Source organism: Cricetulus griseus, chromosome 2, assembly GCF_003668045.3.
Source record: "Cricetulus griseus strain 17A/GY chromosome 2, alternate assembly CriGri-PICRH-1.0, whole genome shotgun sequence".
In the NCBI taxonomy this organism is placed as follows: domain Eukaryota; kingdom Metazoa; phylum Chordata; class Mammalia; order Rodentia; family Cricetidae; genus Cricetulus; species Cricetulus griseus.
In genome coordinates, this window is record NC_048595.1 from 128615696 (window position 1) to 128630512 (window position 14817).

Sequence of the window (14817 nt, forward strand, 5' to 3'; positions counted from 1 at the left end):
AGTGGGTGGATTCATTCATTAAACAAAAGCAGCTTGGAGAAAAGAGAATGAGACCTGGGTAAGAATTGCACAGAAGACTGGTTTTTAATGAAAAGCACAGAAAAGTAAGAGAGACATACACGGTCTCTCAGAGAAGGGGAAAGGGACAAGATCTCCTGAGCAAATTGGGAGCATTGGGGGAGGGAAGAGGAGAATGAGAAGGGAAGAAGAGGGGTGAGGAGGATATAAAGGAGCAGGAAGGTTGTGTGGGGGAAGAACAGAGGAGAGCAAAATAGGAGATACCATCAGAGAGGGAGCAGTACCGGTTTAAAGAGAAATCAGGCACGAGGGTAATGTCCAGATATTTACAAGGATGACACCAACTAACAATCTAAGCAACAGTGGAGAGGCTACCTTAAATGCCCTCTCCTGATAATGAGATTGATGACTACCTTATATGCCATCCTAGAGCCTTCAACCAGCAGCTGATGGAAGTAGAAGCAGACACCCACAGCTAAACAGTGAACTGAACTGGAATCCAAATGCAGAGGAGGAGTGATGAGCAAAGGGGTCAAAACCAGGCTGGTGAAACACACAGAAACAGCTGACCTGAACAATGGGGAGCTCTTGGTCCCCAGGCTGACAGTTGGGAAACCAGCATGGAACTGATCCAAACCCCATGAATGTGGATATCAGTGAAGATGCCTCGGAAATATATGGGGCCTCTTATAGTAGATCAGTACTTATCCCTAGCATAAGAATGAACTTTAGGAGCCCATTTCACGTAGAGGGATACTCCCTCAGCCTAGACACACAGGAGAGGGCCTAGGCCCTATCCCAAAGGATATGACAGACTCTGAGGGCCCCCCATGGAAGACCTCTCTCCCTGGAGAGCAGAAATGGTATGGGATAGGTAGGGTGTTATTGGAGGGCAGAGGAGGAGGGGAGGGAGAAGGAACTGGGATTGACATGTAAAACAATCTTGTTTCTCACTTAAAAACATGGGGAAAAAATGATTAAATGGGTAGGGGAGAGGGATTAACCTAAGGCTGTAACTCCAGGGAGACAGGTGCTTAGTGGAGTCCAAATCTGCAGGGAGAACAGCCTCTGAGAGAATCCGGGGGATCAGCAGGAAGTCTGCAATGGCTTGATAAAGAGAGATGCTGTGGAATGGTGAGGAGAAACCAGGCTGCAGTGACCTTCACATATGAATTAAACACAGCAGCGAAGGTGGGAAGGGTGAGCCCACAGCCACATGTATGTCTCCCGAACGTCAAGAAAATACCTGAATCACTTGTTGAGTAAACAAGTATATAGATGGGTGGGTAAACAGGATTTTCTATTCAGGACCAAGATGAGGAATAGATTATGGCTGAAGTCATAGAATTGGAATGATAAGCAAACCAAGTTTAAACAGTGTAATCTGGGTAAAAAGTACTTCCCTAATCAAATATGATGTACTGAGTGATTTTTCTCTCAATAAGCATATATAATGTGCTTTTGCTGACTCGTGTTTAGTGAGCCCTGTGTCGTTCTCAATTGTTTATTTTTGGTTAAGGTACATTCTTGTTTAATGGAGCCTTTTAAATGTAACCTTGAAGTAACTTTGCTTCAGTGGGGCCTAGGACTTGTTCTTTGGAATTAGGAGGTTTGGCTGTGCTGCATAGATCTCACTTGCCAATTATGCCAGAGGTAACTTTGATGCATAAAGAAGTGTGTCCTGAACTGAACTTACAAAGGCCTCACGAGTTGGGTGACAGTGGGACAAGAACAGAAGAGGCTCCACACTGCCTTCCAGCAGGGGGGGCATCAAACAGTCTGATGAAGCAATGTTATTTTAGGGGAGTTTAACATAAAATTATGATTGGCTTTCTTACAAACTCGCCTAATTTGTGCTTCTCAAAATCAAACACACAGGCAAATCACCTAGAAGGTGATGGTCACAGAAACTGCCCAGAGATACACACAGTTTCTGGGTCAGTGAAGAATTTGGCTGGCTGGTGTTGAGTGAAAAGAAAATTTTAAGTATCACTGATCTAGGCAAAATAACATATATTTTCATAACTTCTTTTCCTAATTTTCTCTTTTTCCTCAAAGAAAATTAACCAAATTCTCATATCAACAATTTTCCTCACACAGATAAGTTTCTCTTGATTGACAAAAAATTTAAAAATAAAACTCTGTAGACAGTAATTGTGTTAGGAGTCACTACTACCCTTGAATTTCCAGCCTTCTTCTCTCTGCTCTCTTTTTTATTTTGATTTTTGAGACAGGGTTTCTCTGTATTGCTTTGGAGCCTGTCCTGGAAGTCCCTCTGTAGACCAGGCTGGCTTCGAACTCACAGAGATCCACCTGCCTCTGCCTCCCGAGTGCTGGGATTAAAGGTGTGCGACACCAATGCCCAGCTCCTGCTACTCATTTTTAAAATGAATGAAGATTATAAATCTTAACAACAGATATTAGTCGCTCAAATGAAATTCTGAAGATACACTATAGCTACCTCACTCTCACGAGTACTTCTCTTTCACTGTGAAATGCTCATCAATGAAATAGGCTTCTCCATTAAATTCTCTTAGAATTTTCTAGAAAAGGCAGCTGGAACTCAAAGGTAAATGAAAGATCACCATTAATGTGCCATGCAGATTAATCTTTTCCCGTTTTAAAATTTGTTTTAAGCCAGCAGGAAGGAGCATCTAGAAACAGAATCATCCCAGAGGCAGACTGCAGTGCTTATATTTCAAGATTTATAACTGTATGACTCATCTTCCTTTGCTTAATGAATTGAAAGGGACTAGACGGAGAACAGCCTTGCAAGTGGACATGAGCTGGCCTTGTGCAGAGCAGACAACTGACCCAGTGAGGCTGTGAAGGAGTATCTCACCAGCTCTACTCTTGAGCAATTCCAAAGACATTACGACCACGCTGTCTAAAGCATTCGTGGGAACAAAGTAATATTCGAAGAGGTATCAGCTGTAGGTTTCTGCTTATCTTCCAGTTCTGAAAAGAAAGATGAATGGTCAAATTAAGATATTCCCAAGAAGTACAGTTAGGAGTGGGATTATTTTCTTTAGTGTTTGAGAAAGCTGAGGATGGCCTTGAACTCCTGATTCTACTGCATCTACCTCCTAAATTCCAGGATCACAGGCAAGCATCAGTGAGCCTGGTTTCTCTAGTTCTTTTTGTCAGAAGTTTTAGAACATTGACTTTTAAATGACACACTGTTCCATTTATAGGTAATTTATTCTTTTACCACACATAAACAAGTTTAACCATCTGATAAAGGCATATTTTACACTAAACAAAATTTAAATGATAAAAATTTATAGGGATGCCAATGAAAATTATACACTCAATATGAACTTGATTCCTGTTTGAAAGAGGTTTTCATTATCAACAGGTAAGTATTTACTGAATAGCTTCTTGATATTTTTCCTATATTACAAGCACTTCCTATATAAAAATTCTAATTTATTTGTTCATTTTCTTTAAGATCACTACTGGCTGAGTCTCAATCAAGCTATTTAATACAGGACTTAAGGTATTTTCAATTATCTCTCATCTTATTTCTCCATGCACAAAATAGGTAGTCAAAAACTCTGCCTGCCAACTTAGTATACATATCTTAATCATAACCTTGGCCTCTGCAAGGTCCAATGTGATCCCTACTATGACAAAAAGGGGATTGAGCAAAACCTCTAGAGTCAACATAGCTCTCACTGAAGAAATCCAAAGCAGAGATACATGATTTGAGACTTAATTGGTTAATGATACTACTTCCTTTCACCATAAGATCCTCTGGCCAACACCATTACAAACCACAAAGAGAGATATGATTGCTGTTCTGTTCACTCTGCCACCAAGGAACTCTGAAATCCTACACAGATGTCTGAAAACTTATCATCCACTCTCAAGAGTAACAGTCTTCTAATAAATCCCATTCAGATGTCTGGAAACTTATCACTCTCAAGAGTAATATCTTTCTGATGCTGGCAACATATGAATGGGGAAATGACCTCAAAAGTCGTACTATCACCCACCCTAACAATGACTGGGAAGTGCTACCCTGACCATACAGTTTTTTGGATGCAGGAGGCTAATATCTTCCCAAATGGTAATCAATCACCAGGTATTTCATAAGCTCTCTGGTGAGCATCTCTATTTTGCCTATATGGTGCTTATTTCCCATACAGATGTCATGAGAGCTCATTTATTTTCTTTGGACAATTAGTTCTTCCTTCTCCAACCTTGATACATACATTGGTAGTGAGCCCACCAGTGGAATGGTTGACCCAACCAGCATGGATCAACCTTCTGACAACTGTGATTAGTCTATAAGCACACAGCACAGAACTAGGCACTAAAGCTGGAGAACATCAACTGTGAACTTCGAGGCTACTGAAAAAGCAGTACACCCTCTTCTGTAGGGCACTATTTAGGAAGTTCCTACATGAAAATTAAGGCAAGGTGAAGAATAGGCAAAAGTAATAAATATGAAAGGACAGATAATAATCAAAAGAGGACAAATTTTGGGTCCTGATCTAGTCATAGGTAAATATTCAGCCGACTCATTCTTTACTACTCAAATCAATATGTGGGCTTTGTATGCAACCAGGAATACAGATAAATTGTAAATAATCTAAAATTTATATGACATTAGGCAAAGTGTCAGGAACATAAAAATATGTAGCAAATAATCTCTGCCTCCAAGAATTTTCTCAGGATTTAGTTGGAAAAATAAGAAATAAACAGATACAAAGTAACTAGAAACAGATGGCTAAGGCAAGTAGTAAGTTCTACAAGAACATAGAGAAAAGAGCCTCCACTCCAGGCTGCTTGTTAAGCAAGTTTACAGCACAAAGGAAAGGTGACCTTGTTTCAGAAGGATTACTCAGGATGTGGCTACCTGCAGAAGGACAAAGGGACATGTCTAAAAGGACATGTCTAAACTTTATAACAGGAATTTAAAATGTACCTAGCATATTTGCAAAACAAAACAAGGAAAGCAATAAATGAATCATGAAATGTTGAATCATGTGCTATCAATATTAAATACACTAGATCAGAAATAAAAAGGATTACTGTTTCTGTAATGATAGTTGTATAGGTTTGAAGTTCTATTCTAGTATAAAATAATATCACTTTAGATTGTGTTAGCTGAATATTGAAATGATAGTGTGAGATCTAATGGCAAAATCAAAGCTAAATGTGCTTTTCATAAAGTAGATGAGCCTCTAAAACTGTTATTTTCTGCTCCATTATGGCATATTAAAAATAAACCATACCATATCTATTCTAATCAGCCCTTATTTGAATGCCAAAATAATTAACAGATCCATGAACCAAGAGATTATCAGAGAAACAAGATAAATCAAGGAAGCTATACTGTAGGGCTAACTAACATGCTTTGTTCAAGTTTCTCCAAGTAGTAAAGAGTTTGTAACAGAAATACTAATGGTATTTCCTATTTCCACTGTGGTTTTTGCCATTTCCCTTGTGTCATTAAGAAATTTCCTGGGAAGAGTTTGGGTTGGCTCTTGCCAAAAGCAGGAATGCAAACTTTCTTTACCGCTTCTCAGGGGGATGATTTATTGTTTATTTATTTGTAATAAAATGAATTGTTTACAAGTTTATTGTGAAAATGCCAATGTCAATTTTGTAGCAAACATGAACCTTGCTGTTCATTTTTCTGTAGTAATTTCTATTTGTGATACAATACTTCTCAGGGATATGGACTGGTTTCTGGAAATTTTACTGGGAAAAACAAATTGACATAATTTCTTGATATTGTAATTGTTCATATAGTCATCATCTTCTGTACTGTTTTGTAAAACGAAAAGAAAGAAAGAAGGGAGGAAAGGAAGGAAGGAAGGAAAACTTTCCAATGTGCTTCCAGTGAATGCTCATTTAAATTTCTACCTCCATTTGTAACATCACAGCAGCCATTTTTACTGGTATGACATTTGCCATCTGAAGTGAGCATGTTACAAAGGAATGATGGTACTCCTTCCTAGAAAGCACCCTTCTTCACAAGTGTAAACTAAGAATCCTTATGACTCTGTCAAAAATAATTACAACCTTGGTGGATGGTTGATAAATTTAAAATACAAAATGTAACCATATAATGGAGACAATGCTCCAACTAGGCAACTTATGCCACCAAGTAAAACCTCCAGTGGCAGGAATAGGTTACATTTGTTGAGTCATTGGCCAAAGAAGTATCATGGATCCTCCAAATATCCCAGGCTATTTTTTTTTCTGTTTTGGTGTTTCGAGACAGGGTTTCTCTGTATTGCTTTGGAGCCTGTCCTGGAACTGGCTCTGTAGACCAGGCTGGCTTCAAACTCACAGAGATCTGCCTGCCTCTGCCTCCCGAGTGCCGGGATTAAAGGCATGCACCACCAATGCCCAGCCACAGGCTATTTTTGAGGATATTGGTTGGTTCTTTCAACAACCTGATGATAAGGCCCTATTAACTGAAGACAACACTTACTTATGTCATTGAACAGGAAGAATTAGCCTTGGTGCCTAACTAGAAGATTCCCTGCTATTGACCATCATTCATGGTGCTACGAGCAAATTCAGCATACTACCAGAGGTGAAAAGTAATAATCAATATTACCTAGCAAAACATGTGACCTACAACAGTGACCTGCCTTAAGACATAATAATACATTAGTAGAAAAAATGTTATGAGAGTTACCAGCCACTTTTTTACAAGAAGCCATACTTAACACTGCTAAAGTGGCCAAAAATTTAAGACTAGATATAGATAGGTCACAGGCCTAGTGAAAATCCTACTGCTATTATTCTACTAAAGGGACATAGCAATAAAATGACTCCTAATGGCACACTGATATGCCTAAATATCAGTGCTTCAGTCAACACTTATCAGAGAAGCTTCTTCTAGGAAGAAGCACAGATATCCACTACTGAACAGCATGTAGAGAATGACAGATTTTGGAGAACTCAGTCCTAAATGGGATGTCTTCATCAAACCTCTTCCCTCCAGGCTTAGAGATATTGTAGAAAAGGAAGCAGAAAGAATGTAAAAACCAGAGGTGGTGGATGACTGCAAGGAAACAGTATCTTGCAGAAACAACAGGATTTATGCACATACGAACTCAGAGACTTTGACAGCATGCCTAGGAGTTATACATGTTCAAGCTAGATGGATTCCTAGAACTGACAGTGAGAAAAGAACACTGGGTCCTGCTGCTAATCAAGAACCTATTTGCAATTGATACCCATTGAGAAAGAGAAAACCAGTTTTTAACCAGTTTTTTCCAATGGAGTGTCATCTGGATATATCAACCACACTCCAGGGTAGGCCCCATGCCCAAGAGTAATTGGCCAACACAAAACAAATTCCCATGGTTTTCTGGTGAAGTTTTTGTTTCATTTGTTTTGTTTTGTTTTGTTTTGGAATTTTTTTGTCTTAGTCAGTTTTTGGTTTTAATTTTTGTTTGTTCGTCTATTTTTGAGAGAGAAAGAACATGAAGTTGAGTGGGTTAGGATATGGAGAGGATCTTGGAGGAGATGAAGGAAAATGCAAAACATCAAAAACATTGTATGAAAAATAATGTTAAAAGAAATTAAAAGTAAATAAAAAAAGCACAAAATATACTGTTCTGCCAAACCAAGTCAGAGAAAAGTTTGATTAGACATGATTTTATTTTGAAAGAAAATCATTTTAGCTAAAGATTGAAATGGTATAATGATGTCTAATGCTCCAGTCTTCAATATTTATAATGAGAAGAATTATTTCCTAAAGCAAGTAAATACAATTATAGTACCTTCCTATTTTAGAAAAGTTAGTTTTCCACTTAAGTTCTATATTCATTAAATGGTAGCACTGGCTATATTTCAGAATCTTTCAATGTGGCTGAGTGATAATCACTGCCATATTTTAAACTTTAGGAACTCCAACTCTATTGATATATATAATTATAAAATAAGTATCAAGTTGAGTTTGCATTTAAATACAAACAAAAGAGTAAAATAACCTTATTTTCTCAAAACAAAAGTATCTCCGTAGATATGACCAACTTATCAATGGCCAAAATGCTCTTCCCTTTTATGTAAGCTCATGACTTGTTCATTTTATTGTGCTGACTAGTCTTAATGTCAATGTAGAAGCTACCTCTATAAGATCCAGCTGTAAGGAAGTTTCTTAATTAATGATAGATGGAGGAGGACCTAGCCCATTGTGGTGGTCCCATCTCCGGGTTGGGAGTCTGGGTTCCATAAGGAAGCTGACCTTAAAAAGCCTTTGGAAGTAAGCCAATAAGTAGCACTGCTGTGTGGCCTCTGCACCAACTCCTGTATCCAGGTTACTGCCACGTTTGAGTTCCTGTCCTAACTTCCTTCAATAATGAACAGCAATATGGAAATGTAAGCCAAATAAACCCTTTACTCCCCAATTTGCTTTTTGGTCCTGGTGTTTCATTGCAGCAGTAGAAACTGTACATAAGACAATTGTCTTCAAAATGATATTGATTTAAATCTGTGCCTTTGTAACCAAGGCATTCCCCCACAAGACAGCAATGCCTGTGGGTCAGTACAGAACATGGAGATAAACCACTCTGGAGACCGTTTCAGGCAACAGTGTCTGCTTTATTTCATATGAACAACCACTTATATAATGGAAGCCTATTAGCTGTGATTGGTTAGCACATTTCCTGGGACTGGATAGTGAGTACTCACACCACCAGGGTTTCCATGTGGAAGAACATTAAAGGAGATATGAATAGGACATGCTCGTGAACAGACAGCTACAGGCTACTCTTGCTACTTCAGTATTCAGTGTTCCGACTTCTGAGGCACAGTGTGCCATGGGCCTTATTTGGAAGCGAAGTGTGCCAAGTAGGCTGGCCATCAGGTCATGCCTTCATTTTCTCCTACAGAACTAGATCACTTGGCCCTTTCTCTTCTTAGCTCCTCCTAGTTCAAAATGTTCAGATCTCAGAATATCTGGCATTCTCATAGATCTGCAGTTGTGCTCAATATGTAGACTCAAGACTCAGTGTTAGTCTTTTTGCAGAAAGAAATTTCATCTGCCCACTGTAATCCTGATTCCTGTCCCAGCAGCACTTCGGTTGAGCAGACAGAGAATGCTTACCGTTCTTTTACTTTCATTTTGTGGGGTTGCTGCTAGTGAAATTTCTTGGAGACGTCAAGCAAGCTTTAAGAACTTTCATTGCAGAACAGCACATCCAAGAAGGCACAAGATTAATCTGGATGCTAGGGAGTCTGACCCAGGTTCCTGCCACAGTTTGTGGATCTTCTTCTTTGTGAATCACCAATATGCATCACTTTGCATGAAAAATGAACTTTGTAGATGTGCTTAAAGACCTGAAGGTAAGCAGTTTCTCCAGAATTATCCACATGGGTTCAATGTAATCAGTTTTCTCTAGGGAAAAGCACCTGGACAGGTTATCCAGTCACAAGTGGTCAGCCCTAAACACATGTACATCTTAGCTACACTAAATTAACTTAGTAGGTTGTATGTGGGCACACAGACATGCATGAGCACATGTGGATAGAGAGTAGATAGATAGATAGATAAGATACATATATAATATATATATATTATATATATATATATATATATAATATAATAATAAAGATGCCATGAATTTGAGAAGGAGTAGGAGAGACAGGGAGGAGTTGGAGTCAGAGGGAAGCAGGAGATAAGGTCCGAATGATGTAATTTAAGATGAAAGGACATACCATCATTGGTTTGAAGAAGTAGAAAGGGCCATGATCCAAGAATTGTGAAAATCCTCTAGAAGCTAAAAAAGAGCAAAGCAGTAGACATTCCTCCTGAGCCACAAGCCTTAATTTTAGCTCAATGAGACCCGTATTGAATTTCTAATATACTGGACTATAAAACAATCCACTTTGTTGTTAAGATGCCAAGTTTGCGGTAACCTGATACAGAACAGAAACCAATAGTGGTCTCATGTTCCAAATTAGCAGGACTTATAAAAGCTTAATGCCTCCCTCTCCCCATGAAATGAACATACTTTGAAGGTGGAAGACACTTGGCTTCAATCCTTTCATTGACCCAAATGAAGAAACTAGCCCATACAGTAAGAAGGTAAACAACTTAAGAACAGCTCATCACTTCAGACGAAGGACTAGAACCCAAGACCACTAAATTGTTCATTTGTGCATCCTTCACTAACAAGTAGTTTTGAACACCCAAACAGAATAGTCTGATGGCATAAACAATTGGAGAAATGTACAGATGACAGCTACTGAAATGCTGGTCCCAGATTGTGGTTAAGCATACTCGCTTGAACTGTCTTGACATCACTAAGCACTCAACAGATCTAAGAGGAAACATTCATTTGAATTATGTAGATATCACTTGAAATTGGACATATCTATGATCAAATTTGGGCTGTGCTTCTAGAATAGGCTCTGCTCTAGATGATCTTTCTCCTTTGCATGTCTTGCAGACATTCTCCATGCACAGTGGCTGACTTTTGCCCTCCTTTCTTCCCGGGCTGTTTCCCACTTCCTTGTACTTCCACTGCCACCCCATATCCCTGCACAAGACAAGCACTTTCACTTCGTTTAGCTCCTCTTCTCTTCCGCTTCAATTAATCCAGCACCCAATGCCAAATGATCCTAAGACACACCTTATTTTTTACCACTGATTTTTACTCACCTATGCACTAGACTCCACCCACAGACAGGGTCAAGACCATTCTTCTTAGTTTACTCTTTGACAGGTTTGTAATATTTAGACCAATTCTTTATAATGTCTCCCCCTCCCAAATCTACAAAGGAACCTTACTCCTTGCTCCTGTGTGCTGTTCTTTTGCCCTAACCCCTCCTCTCTGCTTCTTGTTATACCTATTTAGGAAGGCATTCAGGACAGTTCCTAGGACAGACAATGAAGTGATTTTGCCACTCACATTGAAACTTTTACATGATTGATCTCTACTCCTCATGTGACATTTAGCTTTCAGTGCTAGTGCCTTTTACATCTTTAGAATTTAAACTCAAATTTTAATCCATTGTGGACTGAGCAGATTCCCTTTAAAGCTTCATTACAGCCAATACCAGAAACTTCCTGCTTGAAGTATTTCTCAAAGATTTATGAAGTAATTAAAAATAATTTCTAAAAACCAATGTGTATATTCAGAATGGCAACTCCTCAAAATCAGTACTGACAGCACCAGCCTTATGTTAACCGCCCCAGCCAGGGACCATCTGCATATACCAAGGGCAGGTCAGCATATGCTAAGGACAGGTCAGCATATGCTAAGGACAGGTCAGCATATGCCAAGGACAGGTCAGCATATGCCAAGGACAGGTCGCATATGCTAAGGACAGGTCAGCATATGCCAAGGACAGGTCAGCAAATGCCAAGGACAGGTCAGCATATGCCAAGGACAGGTTAGCAAATGCCAAGGACAGGTCTGGTTTCCTGCGATTTTTTCCAGCTATTAACAACCTCATTTTTATTCTCAAAATTGTCTTTTGTTGATGATACTCTTTAGAGTTGTTCTGCTTTAAGACATTTTCAACTGTTGTAAGGTCAGAAACTGGAAACAAAAAATGGAGTCAGCTATGCATTCTCTCCACTACATTTCAATCTGCTCTCCATCACTCTCCCTTCTCACCATCACTCTCCCCTGCACAAGAATGTCCTTTAAATTTCTTGGGCGACATTCAAAGTTTAGGATAATGGACAGCTTTGGATGAATCAACTGAAGTGGACGACAACTTACAGGAAACAAATCAAAGATATGAATATAATTATAGGTCTCTGCCACCAGTTTAAGAGCAAAAGGGAGAAGTGTCTAGAAGGGAAGGAAGATTCAGAGTTCTGAGGAACGGGAATGACCAAAGTACACTGTGTGGATTCACGTACACTGTCTTTGCTATTCTGTGCCTAAAATAATATGGAATATACATTATCCTTTCAATTTTCCTGAACAATATATATAACTTTCATGACCATTTAGAATTTAAAATGGATGCTTTCTGATCTTCTTGATGCCTAATATTCATTAAATTGACTAACCACTGCACAGATGTATTAAAACCCACATTCATTTTCACAGATGACTAGTTGAAATGATCAGCTTCATAAATGAACATAAGTGGTATCTTAACAGTAATAACTCTTTACAACAAAGTAAGATTTTACTCCATAAGTAATGAGGAAAGTTATTAAATGCAATTTTATATTGTTTCATTACTGGCAAGTTATCATAAAAAGAAATTAAGATTAAAAAGTTTCATTTATTTTTGTAAAGTAGATGAACATTTCCACTCATTTATGCTGAGAACCCCTCATGCTAATCTCTTCTGAGGATAGTTTAAATTACATTACATCATTCAACACAGGGCTGAGAGTTCATGTTCCAACCCATTACTGCCCTAAACTCTTCAACTTTAAAGGAATCTGGGGAAATGTTAACTTCAACTAACAAAACTATACAAAATGAAAACCCTCATATGCATATTTTGGGTACAAGATCACTCAAGAGTTTGGAAAGAATTTTACAAGACTATCTAGGTTACTTGATCAAATGTGGCCCAAGTTATGTTACTGTTTCAAAGACTGCCACTAAAATAGCAATTAAGTTGAAATTTCTTTATTTCTATGAGCTAATAATTCAGATGAATTACAACATTTTGAAAAAACCAAAAGCATGACTTGGGTAAAGTTTTGTACTGAAGGTTGACTGACACTTTTTGTTCATTACTTTCAATTTGTCATCTCTCTATTTCAGAAAGCATGCATGACATAGTTTTACATCCACCTGAATAAGAAGACATTTCAATTTGATAGTCTGGGTTAGTTTGGTTTTTCTTTTACTGTTTTATGTTAAGAATAGGCTCATTTTTTTTTCATTCAATGTCTCCTTCTTTGGATGCAAACCCTGTTTGAAGCTGAACATCCTGGGGAGCAAGATAATGCCAGATGCTGGCCTTATCAATGGCTTCTCCAGTTTTCAGGAAGTATTTACTGCAAAGCTCAGCACTCTACAAGATTAGTTCCAGAATAGATAATTCAAGAATTTTAATTTTTGTGGTGGGGGCACAGTCCTTTAATATCAGCACTGAAGGCAGACAGATCTCTGTGAGTACAAAGCCAGCCTGGTCTACAGAGTGAGTTACAGGACAGCCAGGGCTACACTGAGAAACCCTGTCTCAAAATAAATAAATAAATAAATGAAATAAGAGGCAGACTGAATTGGTCCATGAGGACCAGGGGATCCTGAGTCTGCCAAGATTGCTGAGCTATTCCAGGCCCGACAAAGTGCACAGAGTGCAGAGGTGAGCTGCTTCAGCCCCGGCCTTGGACCCAACTTCCATCTGCCCACCCTGGCAAACCCTGCCCCGGGATCTTTGACAGGACGACTGGACCCCTGAGGACCAAGAAACCCAGAGTCTGCTGACATCTCTGTGCCAGTGCTGCTCTCACCCACCTGGAGAGACAGTGCCTCAGACCTGCCTGCACCCAACTTGAAACCCATCAGACTATCAAAGTCAATCGCACACACCTGAAGAGAACACCAGATCCATACACACCAGGAAAGGAAGTGACACCAACTGTACCCACTGGAAGAAGAGATGGGAAGATGACAATATAAGAACACATCCAACAACAGGAAAACCAGTATGACACCACCAGAATCTAGGGACCCTACACCAGCAGGACATGAACATCCCAACACAGAAGAAGCAGAGGAGAGCAACCTTAAAAACAACTTCATGCAGATGATAGAGAACCTAAGAGAGGAAATCAGAAAATCCTTCAGAGAAATTGAAGAAAAGACAAACCAAAAGATGCAAGAAATCAAGGAAATCCAAAAGAGCCAAGAAAATACAATTAAAAACCTTAAGGAAACAGTTCAGGACCTCAAAACTGAATTAGAGACAATAAAGAAAACACAAACTGAGGGAATGCTGGAAGTGGAAAAGCTGAGTAAACAATCAGGAACCACAGATGCAAGCATAACCAACAGAATACAAGAGATGGAAGACAGAATCTCAGATGCTGAAGACAAACTAGAGGAAATAAACTTGTCAAGCAAAGAAAATCTGAAGTCTAACAAATCCATAACACAAAACATCCAGGAAATATGAAATATAAAAACACCAAACCTAAGGATAATAGGTATAGAAGAAGGTGAAGAAACCCAACTCAAAGGTGCAGAAAACATATTCAACAAAATCATAGAAGAAAACTTTCCCAACCTAAAGAAAGACATGCCAATACAAGAAGCTTACAGGATGCCAAATAGAGTGGACCACAAAAGAAAGTCCCCTAGTCACATAATAATTAAAACACCAAACGTACAGAATAAAGAAAAAATATTAAGAGCAGCAAGAGAAAAAGGCCAAGTAACATATAAAGGCAAAACTATCAGAATTACACCAGACTTCTCCATGGAAACTCTGAACGCTAGAAGGGCATGGATAGATATTCTACGAACTCTGAGAGAACATGGATGCCAGCCCAGACTACTATACCCAGCAAAGCTTTCAATCACTATAAATGGAGAAAACAAGATATTCCACAACAAAAACAGATTTAAAAAATATGTAACCACTGATCCAGCCCTACAGAAAGTACTGGAAGGAAAACTCCAACCTAAGGAAATTAACTACCCTCGAATAAACATAGGCAATAGATAATCCCACTCTACAAAAACATAAAATAAAAGGCAGAATAAATCCACATACAATACCAGTACCAAAAACAAACCAAAAACAAACAAGAATAAACACTCAAAGGACCTTAATTTCCCTCAATATTGATGGTCTTAATTCACCTATAAAAAGACACAGGCTAAAAGATTGGATAGG

At 38.8% G+C, this 14817-nt stretch overlaps 1 protein-coding gene across 1 annotated transcript in view; it reads right to left on the reverse strand.

The window, feature by feature from the left end:
- The window catches only part of Lrrc69 (leucine rich repeat containing 69), a 125025-nt gene that overhangs the window by 14030 nt on the left and 96178 nt on the right, over window positions 1–14817 (reverse strand). The window contains exon 8 of the mRNA XM_027403546.2: window positions 2861–2976. Within this exon, the coding sequence (XP_027259347.1) occupies window positions 2866–2976 (111 nt within the window). The 3' untranslated portion in view covers window positions 2861–2865. The remainder of the gene's footprint in view (window positions 1–2860; window positions 2977–14817) is intronic.